The sequence below is a fragment of the Notothenia rossii genome (genome assembly GCF_949606895.1).
Source record: "Notothenia rossii genome assembly, chromosome: 6".
In the NCBI taxonomy this organism is placed as follows: Eukaryota; Metazoa; Chordata; class Actinopteri; order Perciformes; family Nototheniidae; genus Notothenia; species Notothenia rossii.
Genome location: NC_136909.1, coordinates 53,536,427 through 53,557,515, shown reverse-complemented (window position 1 = coordinate 53,557,515; position 21,089 = coordinate 53,536,427). Strand labels below are relative to the sequence as shown.

Sequence of the window (21,089 nt, the reverse complement as noted above, 5' to 3'; positions counted from 1 at the left end):
GGGAAGCCATCTGCTGTAGTGTGTGTGATCCAGGGCGAACATCCAGGGCATGATCTGTGTTAGGGATTCCACGTACAGCTGGAAGTTGCCTTCACGAATGGACCTCATGTACCGCAAAACGAGAAGCTGCAATGACAGGGTCTTATGCCAGTAGTCAAAGTGAACACTAGCCTTTGCTTGTTGTATGCACCACTCCTCAAAAGATAGACTGTCAGGTGGCATGGCATCTGTATCATCAGATATGCAATTTTCATTGTATGCTCGTTGCAGTAGTGTATAGAGGCTTGCAGCTGTGACCTGGTGTGCATGGCGGGTCTTGGTGACATGTTTGGCATGTATGAAGGAATTTGCTGTTCCAGAACTTGCAATATCAGCCTGGACCAGAGCATTGGTCCAGCCACTGTCTTCTAGCCAGTCTCCCAGCAACTTCAACATAGCCATTTCGATGTGTAGACCACCAAACATGATCACAAAGTGATCTTCTCCATAAGTGTCTGGCCAGGTCCACTGTACTTGTTTAGCGAGAGCATACAGTGGTTGGTCAGCAGCAATGACAGGAATCTGACCAGGGTTCACATGTTGAATTGCTCTTTTTACGATTTCCATAGAGTGCCGAATCATTGCTACTGAATGTGCATTGTCAAGAAAGAGAGGTAATAATGCATTGATTGCTGCAGGAGGGATGACGGCATGGTGAACACAGGCATGGTAGGCAGACCACGATATCATGCCATCAATGGCTGACGTTTCAACAGCTGTCTTGACTTTTCTGAGCCATGCATATTCATCCTCTGTGGCGGCTGTAGAAACTAGGAGGGTGGAGGGTCTCACAGGACCTTGTACAGGTGGCACACTAAATTCCTTTTTGTGGAGGGAAGCTGGTGGCACGACTGTGTATGATGTTGGCAGAGGTTTCACTGACTTGGTGGAAGAGCCATCTTGACTAATCACTAGTACACCACGATCAGTTCCGCTTTGTGTGTGTGATGGATGCTGCATTAGTGAGATTCCAGTGCCGTGGAAGGAATCTTTGGCTGTTGCAGAACTTGGGTTATGGTCTATATTGTCCACAGCTCCTGTTGTGAACAGTCCATTACGCAACTTTGGTGGGCACACAACATCTTCCATCCTAAATTGCTGGCAGACACCATTGGCAATGTTTGATGTGACTTGCAGCAGCCTGTCATAGGAAACACACAATCCCAGGTTGAACAGTGTGTCAACTAACCCCCTACTTCGTGTAACTGCATGGATCTTGAGGGACAGATATAGAGGGAGTGGAGTTTCTCGGGTGTGCCTTGTACGTGCTGAGCTTGGTGAATCCATGTTCCGTGCCTGCTTCTTACTGTTAAAGACCATCAATTGGGAGATTGTTAGGGCAGGTTTTGTGGTGGTCTGATGCTTAATGTTTGTACCATCAAGTACCATGTTGACAAGAGCCAAGAGAGATGGTGGCACAGCCCTCTGCTGGCAGTTTTCTTGGAATGATCCATCAAAAGAGAAAGACGAACCAAAGATTTCTTTGCGCACTACTTGTGCTGCTCGCATTAAGTGCATGGCATCACTGTCAGTTTGACAGGCTATCATGAGAGCTGGTCCAATGTCATTCTCAAAACTCAGAAGTGTGTCTCTTCCTTGTGAATGTGCCCTCAGATGTGGAAGCTCAGAAAGCAGTCGTTCTTTCAGTCTGGTGGTGTGAATCCGTTTATCTACAGTCAGACCAAGTTGTTCCAGCCTGGTCTTGTACAACTGAGCGATGTCAGTCAATTGCAAGACAGGGGAAGTGTTCTCATCACTGTTCTTGTCTTCCAGATATGCCACTAACTGTGCAAAGGCTATGCCATGTAGGCAAGTATCATCTCCATCATTGTGTTTAGATGCAGCCTGCCTGGCTTTGTTGTACAATGAAGACAGACAGCGATGATGGTACTTGGCCTCAATGGCAATCATGTCACCCTCTGCGAGCTTGGCCAACAGAGCAGTGTCCTCAAGCTCAAGGGCACACTTCCTCACATTTCTGTCAATGTTGTAGGTTGATGCATTATGCAAACCTGAGGAACCTGCAGCAGGCTCATTGCAAAAGAAGCAAGTAGGTTCTGTGGACTGTGAATGGCTGTGGGCAGATCGCGTGTGTACAGATGAGGTACTTTGTTGTTGTGCTGTAGTTAATTTCCCCCGACTTAGCTCATCATATGCTTTTTTGTTGAATTTTAGCCGACATCTCTTGTGCCACTCTGCCTTGTGTCTCTTCAAAGTGGATTCTATGCCATCTCCATCATCTAATCGCTCCAGGTTGAGGTCCATTGGCATATGCTGAAGGGTATGGAACCGGAGAAGGTCTTCTGTGAGGGATACATAGCCACTACCAACAGACTGTTTATATTTGTTTCTGAGAGGACACTGTAAAGGTTCATCTGTTTTGACTTGACAGAGGACACAAATGTCCCAGTTAGTGCTGGGGGGTGGCTTGGATTGCTTGGATAACGAGGGCTGGGTAGGGACCATCAAGCTGTGACGCTTTGACATGGTGAGGGTTAAAATTCCAGCAAGACGTGGGAATCTGAAAAGATAACAATTTAACATTGTATTAAACACTGTTGTCATTGTGTCATTCGGTTTTTGTAGGGTTAGGTTAAACCAAATGACACTTAATGACAATGATATGACATATATGTGTCATATATATATGACATTGACATAATGTTTATTACATGTTCGTGACATGTCCGTGACTGTGTTTTGTTACTGTTATGACAGGTAAAATGTTACCCAAATTTGACATAATAACCAAGTTGACATCTCTAGAAAATACTCTTTTCAATCATTAAACTACTCAGCTCAAACAGAAATGTTCCAGACTGTCTTCTACTTAAGCTAGGATAATTATTTTGATCACGCTAGCTAGCTAGCTAGCTAGCTAGGAGTTTTCCTTGCTTGCTAGCAAGGAAAACTCCTTCCTGGCTACAGTCAAATTCAATACATTCGCATTCAAAGGCATATATTAATATTAATATTGTTTTTAATAATATTTTTTGTTCATAGTCAATCTTTTTACCTGTTAGAAATGTCCGAAGTGTCAGAAGTGGCATTTCTGAATACTTCTCACCATGTTGTCTAGCAACAACCCCTCGAATAAGTAGGCTACTGAAGCTTTAGAGCAGGGGGTTTTCAACCAGTGGTCCGCGGTGGTATTGCAGGTAGTCTGTGGAAATGGTCTAGGGGGGTCAACTGCTGATAAATCTGTGCTGAGAATGCATACAAATATCCACACACCCCATGAAATAATAACTTATAACTAAATAATACTGAGACTACAAAGAAATCAATTGAAGAATGTTCTTGGGTACATAAAAAATAAATATTTTGATATATTTTTACCTTGACTTTAACATAAATGCATTTTCTTGAATTATATTGGTCTCAAATGTATCACCAACAGAATGGGCACCCTAACATTTGTGGGAAATGACACCTTAAGTGTTTTTCTACAGTGTTCGGTTACAAAGTGAGTCAGTTTTGAATATTATTGGTGGCCATCCCCGATTTGACCTCTCCCGGGCCTCAGAGGTCAAATCTGACTTCCCTCCACATCTAAAAATAAACCTCATGATATAAACTAACTATGGTAGAAGTTTCATGTTTCTTTCAAAAAGTGCACAATTTCCCTTGATTTGAGGGCTGTACGTTACACTCTCAAAGTCCACATTTCCCATGAATCATTGCTTGCCTTTTTGGTCCGCCTAACTGTTTTTTATCAGCCTTTTGGTCCATCTAACATGAATGTTAACTCTTTATTGAAATGTTATTGTGAAGGACCAGGGTACGCAAAAACAAGGTGGAAAAAATAGGGATTTAATTTACCCCCAAAAAAAAATATATATACAGTTTTTAGGACGGGTAACACAATCAATTAGGATGAAAAAATGTAAATTATTTATAATATAAACAGATCAATTAGGAGTCTAAGCATAAATGAATAAACAAAGAAAAATTGTTGATATGCTGGGGGCTCTTCTGCCCAAGAGCCCTGCCTTCCTCTCCACTTTTACCAGGAGAAGGCGAGCTGCAAGACACTGACAAAACTAGGATTATCACAATTAACAATAACTGAGTCCAGAAAGATTGTGTGCACTCAATCTTGTCAAATAAAGTTAATTAAAAAGTTGGTTAAAATCTGTCTGTGTATCTATGACGTTAAACAAAAAACAGCCTAACCTGTAGGATGTGTGGTTGGTTGTGAGGCTTGTAGCCTTCACAGTTATCTAGGGTGACCAGGTGACAACAAGCAACATGTCGGACAAATAGGACATTTTTGCGGGACAATGCAGGACATGGTAGTGCGTTGCTAAGTGCTGGATTATATGTATTTCTAAACCTGTATATATCTATATCCAACCCTTAAGAAGAACATTTCTATTAAACTATTAGCTTATAAATATTAATAACAACGCTTTACTTTGGTTTAATGTTTGCACAAACTATGCAAGTGAGGGAATTAATTATATTTGTTTTGAATGGAATTAACATAACAAATTATTATGACCAGAAAAAACTGACCGGAGCTAGTTTACTGCCACATTCTGCTGACCTGTGTGCTAAACGTTATTTAAATCAGCTGGTGTTACCTCATCTCTTTTGGTTTCAGGAGAAATATATCCATAGATTGATATTTTCTTTATGAGCCAGGCATTTCTTGAGAGTTTCGGGGAAGCGTAGCTTCAAAACATATTCATCTCTGTGCGCAACCCACCGGCTACACCCATAAGTTAATACATTTCTCTGTTGATTGATTGACATCTGACACAGCTAATGATGATGATAGCCCTCTCGTTTTTCTACACACCTTTGTATAAAAGCCTTGTTTAAGACAGGCGACTGTCAATCAAATGCGGGACATCGGCAAAATGTGTGGGACAAATTATAGAAATGCTGTGCTGTCCAAAGCGAGACATCTGGTTACACCTGGCTACAGTTATCATGCCATTACATCACTCTTATCACCTGTTCACACTCATCAAGACAAAACAAAAACAACTTAACAGGCTAAACAAAATCACTTCTGAATGGTGGATGGATACTCTGAGCGTGATGAGTAGAGCAGGGTATCTGAGGGTACTTCCATGTGGGCTTTCTCTGGCACTCTGTGTGGTTACCCCTCCCTCTGCTACTGAGTCATCCATTGAACAGAGAACCACATAAATTCCATGTGCAGCCTTCTGCAGGCAACAGCTTAAACAAATAGCTTTTACTCACACATGATGGAGCTAATTTGTTTGACTCATACATTTCTTTTTTGTCATCTGAGTTTATGTACGCACGCAGAATGAGTTGTCAGGCTGCCCCAGGCTGATGGTTTGATAAATGCTTTTGTTAGTGAAATTATAAAGGCATATCTTCCTGAAAACTCATAGTTAGATATTTATGTAATCTTTCACAACTATCTACAGCTATTTAAGCATAATATTATCTTATATTTGTATCATATCATCCCATCTATGTTTCAGTCAAGAAATACTTATAAAGGTTCAGACAAAAAAAGAAATCTTAACTAGAAAATGCATTTCTTGCAGAAAATGCGTGCGAATGCTGTAAACTGTGAACATTTGTGGCTGAATTTATCTGAAAATGCATAAAAAGATGAATATTTTATTAGTTGAATGGTCTCTGTAGCTGCTTTTAGCAACAAAAACCAAGTAAGTGTGTTGTTGAACTTAGCGGAGAAATGCAGAAGAGTGACATTATTTGAATCAACATTTTTACAGCTCAAATGCATTGCAACGCCTTTGTTGAAAACTTGAAAGTGAAATGTTTAACTGGAAGAGTAGGAAACATAGTGAAGAAGCTTAATATTTAAAAGAAAAGGTTTAAAAAGGTATAAACAACAACATGTATAGCCTCAATGTCCTGAAATAGCTAAATAATGTAATAGTTGAATAGTTTCTGTCACTGAAAGTAGGCTGAAGGAGTTACATATCTCAGATGTAAGTAGTAGTGAATGAATGTGTATTAAGAAGAGAAAATAAAGTAAAAAGGCTTGGGAAAGCAGCAGAATATTTTGACTGCAAACGTTTTGACTAAAACCACACGTCACCAATAATGTATAAAATATGTGGAACCTGTTGAAGTCAGTATGAAGTCTCCATCAGACAGAAAATAATAGGCTGAGACAGTCTGTTAAAGTCCAGTGTGTTTGTCAGTGTTTGTTTCTGTGCTGAGCACCTAATCATAACAAATAATCATAACACCTGTGTGAGCCCAGAGATCAGAGGTTTTAATCTGCCCAGCAACATGGTAACCAACTGCAGCAATGAGTCCCATTAAGAATGCATTCAGGATTATATCTCACAATTTTGTCACCTGTTCAAAAACTATGGCTCCTATCAAAAAATGAACAAACCGTGAGCATCAGGGAACCCCAATGAACTGATATATGTTTTTTTGGGTTTTTTTGTGTGTAACATATGGAGATGGGAGCAGTTTAAAGTTTACTTCTCTCTGCTCTGAAGAAAGATCCAGAACAATTTAACATGAGAATCAATTGGGAGCAAGGTGGACTTTTTGACAAGTTCATGTCTCTTCATGCCCTCAAGAGGCATTTTGTTTAATATTTTTTCTTAATTTAATTTTTTCATTTTTCAACGTAGCAGAGGTTTTCCATAAACAGCATTCGCACTAATAAAGATTTGAAGAACTATAGTGGATTGCTGTGGCACAGCATTCACACTAATAATGACATCATGTTATTTCCAGGCTTGATAAAGCTCCTTAAAGACAAACAAGACATGTTATGACTGCCTTTACATTCTGAGGAGCTTGTAATGCTACGGGAATTCATACAAACACTTGCATGATCTCATGAGCCGAGAACTCCTCCATCCTCTTCACATGAGTGACATTTAAATTTGATTTAAACATCTGCTCAACGTATACATCTGAATGCGCCTGGACAGACTGACTCTCTCTGTGTCTGTCTTCAGCATGTATTCACAAACTCATCATCAACAAACAAAATATAGATTTACGGTCAAATTAAATATTTTTATTTTTATATTGGTAACTGCATCGGCAATAGGCAAAATGAGTAGCAAAACATGCATAACGGTAAAAATCCAATATCATCCATCAATACTTTTCAACCTTACATACAATGTATTCAATGCCAGAGCCTGATAGACTATCACTGTACTTATTCACATTATAAGGATGCTTATGTACATAAAGTGCTTTAAACTTCAGTCTGTTTGGGCGTTCCAGTCATATCAATATCATATCTGCATATTATTGTTTGTGCTGTGGTGTTATTACTGTTAGCAACACTATGAAAATACTATTTTCTTGAGTTTACCAACTGTTAAAACCATGTGTTAACAGTCTGTCTACCAGCCTCATTAATGATTTGATGACTGAATGATGTTAAAGTGTAACATGTATCATCTGTAGTGATCTTTGGTTGCCAATGTGTTTGAGACAATCAGCTGTTAAAGTATCTGAAATCCTGACCCCTGCTGTGTTGTGTGTGCAGGATCCTGGCCACTGTGGGGGCAGACTTTGATCTGAGAACACTAAGAGCGGTGAGAGTACTGCGGCCCCTCAAACTGGTATCCGGCATTCCAAGTGAGTTAATTAGACCCTGTTTACATGGAGATGGTTCGTGTTGTGTCTGCTACTTTTCTCTTTCGTATAGCCCGTTCGTTCACACGAGGCCGTAACGGAAGCGCGGAAACGATAAAAGGTCCAAAGGTGGGTAGATCTGCGGACGGAACGCTCTGGGCGGCTCCGTGTATACGATCATTTCCTGATAATGATAAAGCCATAGCCCCATCTCTCCCCACCTCTGCTGCTCACTGCTGTAGCATGGTCAGTAGCTACTTTTAGTAGCTACTGCTACTGGTACTGACCATGCTATAGATGTTAGTGCAAAATCTACAACTCCTCTACCACAACCATCAGCAACACGTGGACATGGAGAACTACATGAACTACATGTTGCTAAATCCACCGCGGAGCATAAACAGAAGGGCAACCATGCTCTGGGGGGGGGTCTTCTTTGCTGCTTTTGTTGTATTTTGTGGCGGAAGTACAGCGCCACTTACAGGCCCGGCATATGTACTACAGCGTCTCCAGCGGGTCGAGCAGTCTGAACAAAACATTGCGTGTCATTACATGACATTTGTTATCCAAAGCGACTTACTTATTCAGTACTGTGGACAATCCCCACAGAAGCAATTTGGGGTGACGTGTCTTGCCCAGGGACACAACAACATGCTGACTGCAGTGGGACTCGAACTTGCTATCCTCTGATTTGAAGTCCAGCACACTACCCACTGAGCCACAGCCTCCTTCATCTGCAGGGTGGGGAGGGTTACTTTAAAAATGTAATCCATTACAATAACTAGTTACATGTCAAAACATGTAATCAGTAACCTAATCTGAGTATCACAATATGAAAGTAACCTGATTACTTTCTCTTACTTTTGGATTATCTCAATATCAATTGCAATGCAAATAAAAACAAGAGAAAATACATTGTTACATGTTACTTGTTAGACATTACATGTTACTTGTTAAACGCTTTTATCCAAACGACTTACATACTCAATACTGTGGACAATCCCCACAGGAGCAATTTGGAGTGAAGTGTCTTGCCCAGGGACACAACAAAATGCTGACTGCGCCACTCTATCCACTGCGCCACTCGCCTAAATAACAATAAGATGTTTTTTTACTTAAGTATATGTAACAAAGTAACCTTAGAAAAGTTGAAAAAATATATATTTCATATATTCTTACCTAAACCTCTGTAAAATACTAATAATAATAATAGTGCTGCCGATTAAAAAAGATTAAAAAGTGATTGTGTCAATCGCAATAACAATTTGTATTTTAGGGGAAATAAACCAAATACTTGTGTGGTGTAATAAAGAACAGACATGAGAGGCATTGATGTTGCCCTCTCACTCTCCGAGCAGGGGCGTCTGAAGCCAAAGGGCCATGCTTTCTAGAACAGTGTTTCTCAAACTTTTTCATACCAAGGACCACTTAACCAATAAAAAAACACTCACGGACAACCTAACTCCACAAATATCAAAAAACACATAGTTTTTTACAAATCGCCTGAAAATGGTACAAACAATTGGCCACATGTGGGATGAAGGTGTTTATCTGGCCTATATCATGCAATTAAAAGTGAAACCTAAGCTCGCTCCATTGCGGAGATATTCCCGCGAGAGTGCGGAAAACTTAAAACAAATTATTTATTTCAAATGTGAAATGTTAACAATATACTCACGGACCACTAGGGTGCGCTCACGGACCACCAGTGGTCCGCAAACCACACTTTCAGAAGCACTGTTCTAGAACAATAATTGTCTGATCTGGGCTCATAGAGTAGGGGTTCCCAACCTTTTTTCCCAAGAGCCCCCCCACACACACACACAAGGGGGGGGGGGGCGCAACAGCGGTATTTAAAGTTTAAAAGTCTCAAAATGTTTACAACTACCGTCACAAACTGGATGAATGTGAAGTATTTTGTTAAAGGAGGATGAAAGCGTAATTAAGGAGCACTATTGGAGTGACTTTGATGGTTATTAGACTCAGGATTCATTCATTTGGAATCCCGCTGTATGAAGAAATTAAAGGAGGGCGCAAGTGGAAACAATTCACAAAGGGATTAAACTGTTTAAAATACATGCTCAAAGTAAGCCGGATTTTGCCGATGTGTTTATGTGGATTCAAAAGTCGTAAATAATCTACAAAGACCGATCTGCTCGGAGCAACTGGCAAGACTGTGACAAATAATCCAACTGAAATGCATGGTTTGGACACTTTACGGGCAGAAGAAACATTTCTATTAAAGAAAAAATTATACATTTCTGTCTTTTTATGCCTTTATTAGCTACTAACTAATTTGTATTAAAATTAATGAATCAATTATTTTTAATATTTTATTGTAATGTAACTACAAGGCTTTTAGTGACAATCATGCCTTACAATTACAGATGTAGCACCTAATTTCAGACTCCAGTTTACAGCTTCCTGCCTACGACCTGCCTAAAACCAGTATTGAGGAATGTTAAGCCCTCCCACTATTTTCCAAGAGGGCGTTGCCAGATTTTCAATTTCAGGTTTTAACCAGGAGATGGCGCTTCATTCACAAATACAGAAAGACAAGTTTCATGGACTTTCAGTTGTGTTTTGAAGAGCATTTGAAAACATCAATATTTTAGATCAACTAAAGTATATCTAATCTTGTAATTCAATAATATATAGTCTTTATATATTAAATAATCATAATAATAATGTAAATGTTTACATTACACTTCTTTATTTGTTATGCTGCTCATACTTTTACCTTTACAATCGTTTGCTTTAATATGCAGTATATGTTTTGTATATTTTTGTGTTTGCTTCCTCCTGGTCCCTTTCGGACACATACTGTATGATTTATTATTATTATTAATATGAAGATATTATTAAGATAAGATAAGATAAGATGTTACTTTATTGATTGAACATTTTAGTTTAGAATGTGCTGTCCCACGGTAATTCAGAAGGCTCACAGGTCACTTTCCGACCATTATTTAAAACAATAGGTGCTTTCACACCGTCTACAGTTTGATTTGTATAGAGGGAGCTCTGTGGCTGAATGGCCAGCAATTAGGTGTAGCACATTTATCATAGGTGATCAGAGCTAACTGCCCGCCGTCAGATTTAATTTAAAAACAGATCTGATTTTAAGACTATTTCTGCGCTCATAAAGAATGATAAGAATAACAATAATGCGTATTGAACTGGTTTCATTAATTAGTGAGTTTATTTAACACTAGAACCTCCAATCGGCTCAATTTGTGTGATGTGTGTTGTGTGTGTGCAATGTAAGTTTTTTTCAATAAAATATTAAAGTCTCCCAGTCCGTGACTTTTCCTGAAAGTGTGTTATGTAGCACCGTTGTTAAAAATTGCATTCTAATAGCGGGATTTGACGGTTTTTGGTAGGCCTATACAAAAACCTCTGGCGGTTCTAGTCTTAAGTTAATTAGGTACAGTAGAAGCCCTTTTTTATCAGTAACGAATTTAGCAGTTGAACATAAAAGTCAACTAACTGAGGGTCATTTGCAATGACAGTGTTTTGTCTAACTGTAAGCTTGTCACATACAGTCTATGGTCACTCAGAGTAACCTACAGTTAATTTAGCTGCTGTAGAAGAAAGACCAGGGGGGGAGGGGGGGAGAGAGCTGTGGTTGATGGGCCATTAGTTGTGGAAATACACAGCTGAGAGCTGCCGTTTCATTCAGACTGTTTAAAAAACGGTAACAACGGACTATTTTTTTCTTAGCGGATGCATGTCAATTTAAATCAATACATATACAACATTTTTGAATCAATAAAAACATTTGCTAAATCCATAAAAGTATTTCAATTAATATTGGGAGTCATGTCGTTACTTTGTTGAGAATGTGGCCATGTAATGAGCGGGATAATTTGCAGCGACTTGTTTCTTATGGGGAAAATAACACCCTTCATGCAGATCAAGATCCCAAAGCGTATCCTGATCTGCCGACGAGGCTCCATTAAAATATAAATATTTTTAGTGAATTACTGAGTTTAGGCACGTTAATAAGGTTTTAATGAAGTTGAATACAGTATATTCATATTTGTCAGTGATTTCATGTAAATTGTGTGTGTGTGTGTGTGTGTGTGTGTGTGTGTGTGTGTGTGTGTGTGTGTGTGTGTGTGTGTGTGTGTGTGTGTGTGTGTGTGTGTGTGTGTGTGTGTGTGTGTGTGTGTGTGTGTGTGTGTGTGTGTGTGTGTGTGTGTGTGTGTGTGTGTGTGTGTGTGTGTGTGTGTGTGTGTGTGTGTGTGTGTGTGTGTGTGTGTGGAGGTGTGTGTGTGTGTAGAGGTGTGTGTGTGTTTAAAACACTTTCATGAAGTGAAGGAGGTTTTCCTTCTATAAAACAGCTGTGGGCAGCAGTGAGTGTCACGGACATGAATTCATAGATCAAGGCAGACTGGTGCACACACTCTCCTGTCTTGCCAACACTGGAAGGACAGTAGGCGACATGCCCGTTCTAAGCCGTGTCCCTCACTCCTCACATCCCAAGCTGCATCCCCAAAAGGTGTATTATGTTGTTACATCGTTTCAGATGTTATGTTTCAGTTGTGCTCTGTCTATGTTAAAAAGCCTCAGTCACCTTAATTCATGTAATAAAAACATCTCAGGTCAGTAACACTCAAAGCTAAATGTGCAATACCATGTTCAGCTATGTTACTATTTATAATGTTATTGTTGTTACATCAGAATATGTACATATTGGAATGATTTCTTAACTTACAGTACGCTATTTTTTACAATGTGTGTTGGAAGGATTTATTAAATTACTATGAATATTGTCATTGTTGAAGGCTTTTAGAGAAGGGTGCATTATAAGCCTGAATTATATAACCTTTTATACCTAAAAACATAAAAGCCACAATAAATAAATCACAATTATTCTAGTTCTTTTTACCTCCCGTATTGCTTTCAACCCACCATCTTTTATGGTGTTGTCAGTAACTGTAAACCTGTCACTCAGAGTAACCTACAGTTAATTTAGCTGCTGGAGAAGAAAGATCAGGGGGGGAGGGGGGGAGAGAGCTGTGGTTGATGGGCCATTAACTGTGTAAATACACAGCTGAGAGCTACCGTTTCATTCAGACTGTTTAAAAAACGGTGACAACGGACTATGTTTCTTAGCGGATGCATGTCAATTTAAATCAATGCATACAAAAACATTTTTAATCAATAAAAACATTTTCTAAATACATAAAAGCATTTCAATTAATATTGGGAGTCATGTCGTTACTTTGTTGAGAATGTGGCCATGTAATAAGCGGGATAATTTGCAGCGACTTGTTCCTTATGGGGAAAATAACACCCTTCATGCAGATCAAGATCCCTCCGCTACGCGTTGGGATCCTGATCTGCCGACGAGGCCCCATTAAAATATAAATATTTTTAGTGAATTACTGAGTTTAGGCACGTTAATAACGTTTTAATGAAGTTGAATACAGTATATTCATATGTGTCAGTGATTTCATGTAAATTTGGCGAACATAAACATAAATGTTCGTGGTGAAGATGATGATTAAATTAGGATTAAAAATCGAGAGCCGGGCTGCATTTCCTCCCGTTCGTTTTTTCCGACTAAACAACATTATTTTGTTAAATAACAACATGGTGATGTTTTGTAAATGATTACATGTCTCTTATTTAGCACAGAGTATGATATCCGTGACATATGGATCTTAACAAAGTTCCGCTGTACATCCAGCGTACTGTATCTGACTTTATTTCACATGAGCTCCAGTGTGGAACCCCACTGCACCCCCTGGTGGATCAATGATCCATTGCAGCTGGCTTCATTATAATTACATTTATCTATCACGGGAGCGGTCTCAATTCAAGCTGGAGGTTTTTTTCCTTGAGCGTGGGCAGATCACGTACCAATCATGGCCCTCTCGTTTCAAACTGTCTGAAATGAAGCGCTACATCTGTATATGTAAAAAAAAAAAAATGTAAAAAGAAAAAAGTCTAAATATGATATTTTGCCTCAAATCATCTGAGGCCTGGCCCCCCCCTGCGATCTTTGGCTCCCCCCCGCGCCCCCCAGGTTGGGAACCACTGACATAGAGCGTGCCCACTCACTTTTTCCTTAAAGAGCCTGTGACACGGGTTTCACCCATCATCCAAACCCATCAATTTGAGTAAATATTGTCCCCTTGAAAACCGTTACTGAACTGATTTTGGATATTTCTACTTTGATAACCATTAATCTGCCCTTCAATGTTGACCATATTCTGGATCTTCTCTGGGATTCTTCAAATCCCGCCAAATTATGTGTGACGTCATTGCGGGCCAAGCTGCACCGTTCAGGATCCCAGCATCTGCATGCAAACGCACGATGGCGCACACAGCAGCAAGCTCAGACAGCTATGACAGTTTAATTTTAAACGCGTCTGAGAGCTCATATGAGGGCGAGGCTGAAGGATCGGTTTATGTTTTATCTGTTAGAAGTTTAGGAATTAGGTGCGTAAATATGGGCGATAATACGGTCATGTAGCCAGTGGTGGACTGGGACTAAAAATCAGCCCGGGACTCTCGACCGGCCCACTTCGGTACCGCTAGTAAATTGTCAACTGGGGGAGTGGGGGATGTGCTAGTGACTTTTCCGACCTGCCCACTTCGGTACCGGCCCATCGGGATTCGTCCCGATGGCCAGTCCGCCACTGCACCCAGCCCAGCCCACGTAAACTGTCAACGGGGGGAGCCTCGCTGCGGGGAAACGGTGGACCTAGTGTCCCGATTGGAGTGGGAATAATCATAATCATAATCCGTGCATTTTATCCATTAACTTCCCCAACATTGTGGTAAAAAAACACATGTTTAATCCATGTTGGTGTGCTACAACTACAAAAAGCATCGGTTTGTTTTTTCATCAGGAAATGCAGACCGGCTCAAACAAACAATTTTTAATCATCATCCTCACGATCATTTAACGTATCATATGTTCGCCGAATTGACATGAAAGCACTGACAAATATGAATATACTGTAGTCAACTTCATTAAAACGTTATTAACGTGCCTAAACTCAGTAATTCACCATTTCTACCCATGAAGACACACTTTGTCAAGGGGAGAACACTGAGGCATGAACTCAATTGCACGACTCAAAACTCAGACTCAGATAGCGTTTCAAAATAAAGACTTTACTGGAATTTGCACAGTAATAAAAACAAGGAAAACAAAACCACTCTTTCGAGGAAAACTATAATGCGATCTATAGCATAGGTCCGTGAAAGGTCCGTGAAAAGGTCCGTGAGGTAAGCCGATACGTGGTCTTCGAGAGACAACGAACTGACAATTAACAGGAGGGAGCTAACACAATATATACACAGGTAAAGGGGACACAGTTGGAAACAATCAGGGCGGGGAAAATAATCAAGGACGCAGGAGACAGAAAAGGGGCGGGGAGCGTGGAGGCCTGAAATGAGAGGAAGAAATAATTAAGGGTATAGACATAAAGCACAAGACAAAGGGACATGACAACTCTAACATAAAGAATAAACTTTCACAATAAATTTCTTGGACATGACAGTACCCCCCCTTCTAGGGACGGCTCCTGACGGCCCAGGCTCCTCTGAGTTGAGGCGGTCAAAATCCTCAATGAGGCTTTTGTCCACGATGAAGCGGGAAGGAATCCATTGCCGCTCCTCAGGACCATAACCCTTCCAGTCAACCAGTAACTGTCGCCCTCTACCCCTTTTCCGACTAGCCAATAGTGACTTGACCGTGTAAACCGGACCTCCATCGATCATCCGGGGGGGCGGGGGGGGTTTGACGGTGGGAACCATAGCGCTCTCCTTCAATGGTTTTAATTTCCCTACATGGAAGGTGGGATGTACCTTCATGGCCCTGGGAAGCCGTAGTCTCACTGAGACTGGGTTTATGACCTTGGTGATGGGAAAAGGACCCACAAACCGGGGAGCCAGTTTTCGGGAGAGTACGTGGAGGGGAAGGTCTCGTGTAGAGAGCCAGACTTTTTGGCCTGGCTGGTATACAGGGGCTGGTCGGCGTTTTCGGTCTGCTGCTCTTTTAACCAGTTGTGAATTTCTGCAGAGTATCTTCCTAGCCGCAGCCCACACGCGCCGACAACGCCTGACCAGAGCGTGGGCAGACGGGACCGTGACCTCCCTCTCCGTGGCTGGGAACAGTGGCGGTTGGTAGCCATAAACACAGTGAAACGGGGACAGGCCCGTGGCAGAAGTAGGGAGGATGTTGTGTGCATACTCAACCCAGGTGAGGTGCTCGCTCCAGGAGGATGGATTCTGGGACACCAGGCAGCGCAGGCAGGTCTCCAGTTCTTGATTTAGGCGCTCTGTCTGGCCGTTAGACTCCGGATGATATCCAGACGAGAGACTGACCGTGGCACCGATGAGGCTGCAGAACTCCTTCCAGAAGCGTGACACAAACTGGGGGCCCCGGTCGGAGACAATATCCTTAGGGAAACCATGAAGCCGAAACACATTCTGCATCATGACCTCCGCCGTTTCCTTAGCTGAGGGCATCTTTGGCAGAGCAATGAAATGTGTCATTTTGGAAAATCTGTCCACTACCGTGAGAACTGTGGTTTTACCTCTAGAGAGGGGCAGGCCAGTGACGAAGTCCATGGAGATCTCTGACCAGGGCCTGTTGGGAATAGGGAGTGGTTGTAATAACCCTATTCGCGACCTGGAAGAGGTCTTGTTTCGAGCGCAGATAGGGCACGCCTCCACATACTCCTTCACCTCCTTCTCCATGGATGTCCACCAGAAACGTTGTTTAACGATGAACATAGTTCTCTTGACTCCGGGGTGACAGGTGAGCAGCGAAGTGTGAGCCCAGTGGATCACCTGTGGTCGCTCGGCCTCCTGAACAAAAATCCGGTTAGGCGGGCAACCCCTTGGTGCAGGAGCTCCAGCATTGGCACGTATTACCTCCTTCTCTACTGGCCAAGTCAGCGCTCCTACCACCCGGTTCAATGGGATGATGGGTTCCGGCTCCTTGGCTGCAGGCACAGGGTCAAACAGACGGGACAGAGCGTCAGGCTTGACATTCTGAGACCCCGGCCTGTAGGAAAGAACAAAGTCAAAACGGTTGAAAAACAAGGTCCACCTAGCCTGGCGGGAGTTCAGTCTTTTGGCCTTTCTGATGTACTCCAGGTTCTTGTGATCGGTCCAGACCACAAAAGGATGCTCGGCTCCCTCCAACCAATGCCTCCACTCTTCCAACGCTAACTTCACGGCCAGCAACTCACGGTTTCCCACGTCATAATTTCTCTCTGCCGGGGAGAGCTTCCTGGACAGGAAGGCGCAGGGGTGAAGTTTGTTGTCCTTCTGTTGTTGCTGGGAGAGGACCGCTCCCACCCCCTCGTTGGAGGCATCCACTTCCACCACGAACTGGCGAGTGGGATCCGGCATGGTAAGTATGGGGGCAGTGGTGAACATCTTTTTCAGCCGAGAAAAAGCCTCCTCAGCCTGAGGAGACCACACAAAAGGCACCTGAGGGGACGTGAGGACATGAAGAGGGGCTGCAATAGCGCTGAAGCTCCGCACAAAACGTCTGTAAAAATTAGCAAAGCCTAAAAACTGCTGCACTTTTTTGCGAGAGTCAGGGGTAGGCCAACAGGCTACTGCGCTAACCTTCTCTGGGTCCATCATAACCTGACCTGGGGAAATGATGAAGCCCAAAAAAGTGACTGTTTCCACATGAAATTCACACTTTTCAGCTTTGACAAACAACTTATTTTGGAGCAGTTTCTGTAGAACCAGGCGGACATGTTGTTTGTGGGTGTGAAGGTCAGGGGAGTAGATCAGAATGTCGTCCAGATAAACAAAAACGAAACGGTTCAGAAACTCCCTCAACACGTCGTTGATCATAGCCTGGAAGACTGCAGGAGCGTTTGACAATCCAAACGGCATGACCAGGTATTCATAATGTCCTGAAGGGGTGTTAAAACCCGTCTTCCATTCATCGCCCTCCCTGATCCTGACCAAATGATAGGCGTTCCGCAGGTCTAATTTGGTGAAAACCTTGGCTTCCTGAAGCTGCTCGAAAGCGGACGAGATGAGAGGGAGGGGGTACCGGTTTTTAACCGTAATGTCATTGAGAGGTGAGTAGTCGATACAGGGCCTAAGAGACCCATCCTTTTTGCCCACGAAAAAAAAACCTGCCCCTGCTGGGGATGAGGAATGACGAATAAGCCCTGTCTTGAGGGAGGCATCAATATAGTCCTTCATGGCCTCTTTCTCAGGTCCTGAAATTGCATAAAGTCGACCCTTAGGAATGGGAGACCCGGCAATTAAGTCAATAGCACAGTCATAGGAGCGGTGAGGAGGAAGAGCCAGAGCTTTGGACTTACTAAAAACTTCACTAAGGTCGTGGTAGCAGGAAGGAACTGAAAGTACATCCGGAAGATATATTTTTGGGACTGTATCCTGCCTAACACTCCCAGTGTTACATCCCCTGTCAATCTCTGCTACCTGCTTAAAACAGAGATCAATGCAATTCTTTCCCCACCCCTCCACCCTCCCAGATTGCCAATCTATGTGAGGGTTATGAAGTTTCAACCAGGGAAACCCCAAAATGAGTGGATGTTGGGCTGAGTTAAATAAGTGAAAAGACATTGTCTCATGGTGGTTATCATTACATCTTACTTCTAAAGGCTCCGTTTGGTGAGTCACTTTAAACAACAGCCGCCCATCGAGAGCACTCGCTTCAAGAGGCTGGGGTAGAGGTTTAGTTTTTATGTCCCATTTTTTAACTAAACCCCAATCCATAAGACTTTCGTCCGCCCCTGAGTCAATGAGAACACCATGAGTAACTACATTGTCTCTGATTTTTACCTGGATCCGGGTCAGGGTGCGAGGAGGAAAGTCAGAGGAAGAGATCCGGCTCACCAACGTACTCCTCTTCATTGGTGAGCCTCCTCTTTTACCGGACAAGCCGCTTGTGGGTGTCCGCGCTGCCCGCAGTAGAAACACAGGCCTTCCTTGAATCGACGCTGACGTTCTGCCAGCGACAGCTTGGCGCGGCCCAACTGCATTGGCTCCTCCACGGAGCCAGGGGGCGCTGTTGTCCGGAACGCAGGTGGTGAGGGGTGACGGGACCTCCAAGAAGAAGTAATATCCAGCGGCGAGCGTCTCCTCTGGAGAGGTGGATCAACCGCATCCTTGGATTTATTCCTTCTCCTCTCCGTCAAACGATTGTCTATTCGTAAAGCCATGGATATGACAGAGTCCAAATCAGCGGGCAGATCGAGAGGCGCCAGCTGGTCTTGTAAAGAATCCGAGAGACCGCTGACGAAAGCGTCAAACAATGCAGCGGAGTTCCAGCCGCTGTCGGCTGCCTTAGTCCGGAACTCGATGGCGTAGTCAGCCACACTCCGCTGATGTTGTCGCAGCTTGATCAGAGCCCGAGCTGCTTCCCTGCCCGGCGTGGTTTGATCGAAGGTCTTCCTCATAGTGTCTATGAAGTTCTCCAGAGACCCGCAGATAGGCGAGCCTCGGGACCATTCTGCCGTGGCCCACGCTGCTGCTCGGCCGGAGAGATGAGAGATCATAAAAGCCACTTTGGAAATGTCCGTGGGAAAAGCAGCCGGTTGGTGGTGATAGTGTAACTCACACTGCACGATGAACGGCCGGCAGCCTTCTGAGTCCCCGGAGTACCTTTCGGGTGGAGCCAGACGCATGGAAGCACTGTGCGGCTCAGTAACCCGGTTGGGATCGAATCCGGTCACCGCTGGAACCGGAGGAGTCGTAGGAGGAGAAACAGCCTGCAGGTGAGTGAGCACACGCTGAACCTCTGCTGCCAGTAGATTAACTTGGGTCGTCAACGATGTTTGTAGTTCCCCCTGGCTGCTGGTTAGATCCTGCACTCCCTGCTGCATGGTGGCCATACGCTCCTCTTGTTGCCCAAGACGTTGGCCCTGAGAACGGATAGCGTTCTTAATCTGATCTGAGTCGGCTGAGTTCATTTTGATGGTCAGTTCGTACTGTCAAGGGGAGAACACTGAGGCATGAACTCAATTGCACGACTCAAAACTCAGACTCAGATAGCGTTTCAAAATAAAGACTTTACTGGAATTTGCACAGTAATAAAAACAAGGAAAACAAAACCACTCTTTCGAGGAAAACTATAATGCGATCTATAGCATAGGTCCGTGAAAGGTCCGTGAAAAGGTCCGTGAGGTAAGCCGATACGTGGTCTTCGAGAGACAACGAACTGACAATTAACAGGAGGGAGCTAACACAATATATACACAGGTAAAGGGGACACAGTTGGAAACAATCAGGGCGGGGAAAATAATCAAGGACGCAGGAGACAGAAAAGGGGCGGGGAGCGTGGAGGCCTGAAATGAGAGGAAGAAATAATTAAGGGTATAGACATAAAGCACAAGACAAAGGGACATGACAACTCTAACATAAAGAATAAACTTTCACAATAAGTTTCTTGGACATGACACACTTTGTCCGTGTTTGGCTCTCTCGCCGCACATTGAAGCATTCCCGCACTGACGTCACTTCCGGCTTCCCCCAAAACTTCAAAATGAGTCGAAGGAATTTCCCCGCGATGTTCGAAATTATTGATATTTATCGGAACGGTATCGCACCTTCTTTTTTAAACTGACGGTTCGAGATTACTAGTAGCCCAATGTTTCATTGCAAAACAGTTGTTGGGAGGCTGTCACAGGCTCTTTAAGCGTGTGACAAAACTAGCTACATTTTAAAAGCTTGTTTTTTGTTGCTAAAGGTCAGATTCAAGCCATTTAAGAATTATAATACATGCATAACATGTCCTCTATTACATTTAACCTGTTGTGAAAACAATTCTTGACCAAATTGATATGAAACAAATAAGATACATAATGCTGTGACATGAATGTCATATCGGGACTTTAACATTCAAATGTCACAGCAAACATACTGTGACAAAAAGGTCACAATAAGAAATATGATTATGATCAGCTCAGTTAATTTAGCTGATTCAAAGATATTAGGTTAATATATTTTATAATATTGTCTGACCCTAATGGTTTGAATAAGGGCTATTCTAGTGTTCGTATTGGGTAGTTGATTTGGATCAAAAATAAATTACAGCTGATTTACAGACCCTTTATTAAAACGTATTTAATGTTAGCAAGTACAACTGTGCTCCTCCCATGATGATAAGTCAAAATGTCTGACATAAAACAAACTTTGTCATTATGCTATCTGTTGGCTCAAATTGACATCACATTCACCTTCCCAGTGTCTTACACTTATATATGAAGGCTCCCCACACATATGGTTTTACATAAAACCACTTAACAGTTTTCTATTAGGACAAAGAGAAGATTTTAATTATTATACCTGAAAAGTCAGAAAAAGGTTGATACTAAATGTAACTGACTCAGTAACAAACCACAGTCGTTTCCCCACCAAAACCAAAGTGCCCAAAGCGGACCACAGAGAACCACTCTCAGGTGTACACCTGCCATCCAGATACATGAAGCGTCTCATTCTATTAGAGAAAA

General features: G+C 42.6%; 1 protein-coding gene across 1 annotated transcript in view; it reads left to right on the top strand.

Moving 5' to 3' along the window:
• LOC307044614 (voltage-dependent N-type calcium channel subunit alpha-1B-like) overlaps positions 1–21,089 on the top strand; it is a 576,385-nt gene that overhangs the window by 119,748 nt on the left and 435,548 nt on the right. Inside the window, exon 4 of the mRNA XM_079689925.1 lies at positions 7,523–7,614. Within this exon, the coding sequence (XP_079546051.1) occupies positions 7,523–7,614 (92 nt within the window). The remainder of the gene's footprint in view (positions 1–7,522; positions 7,615–21,089) is intronic.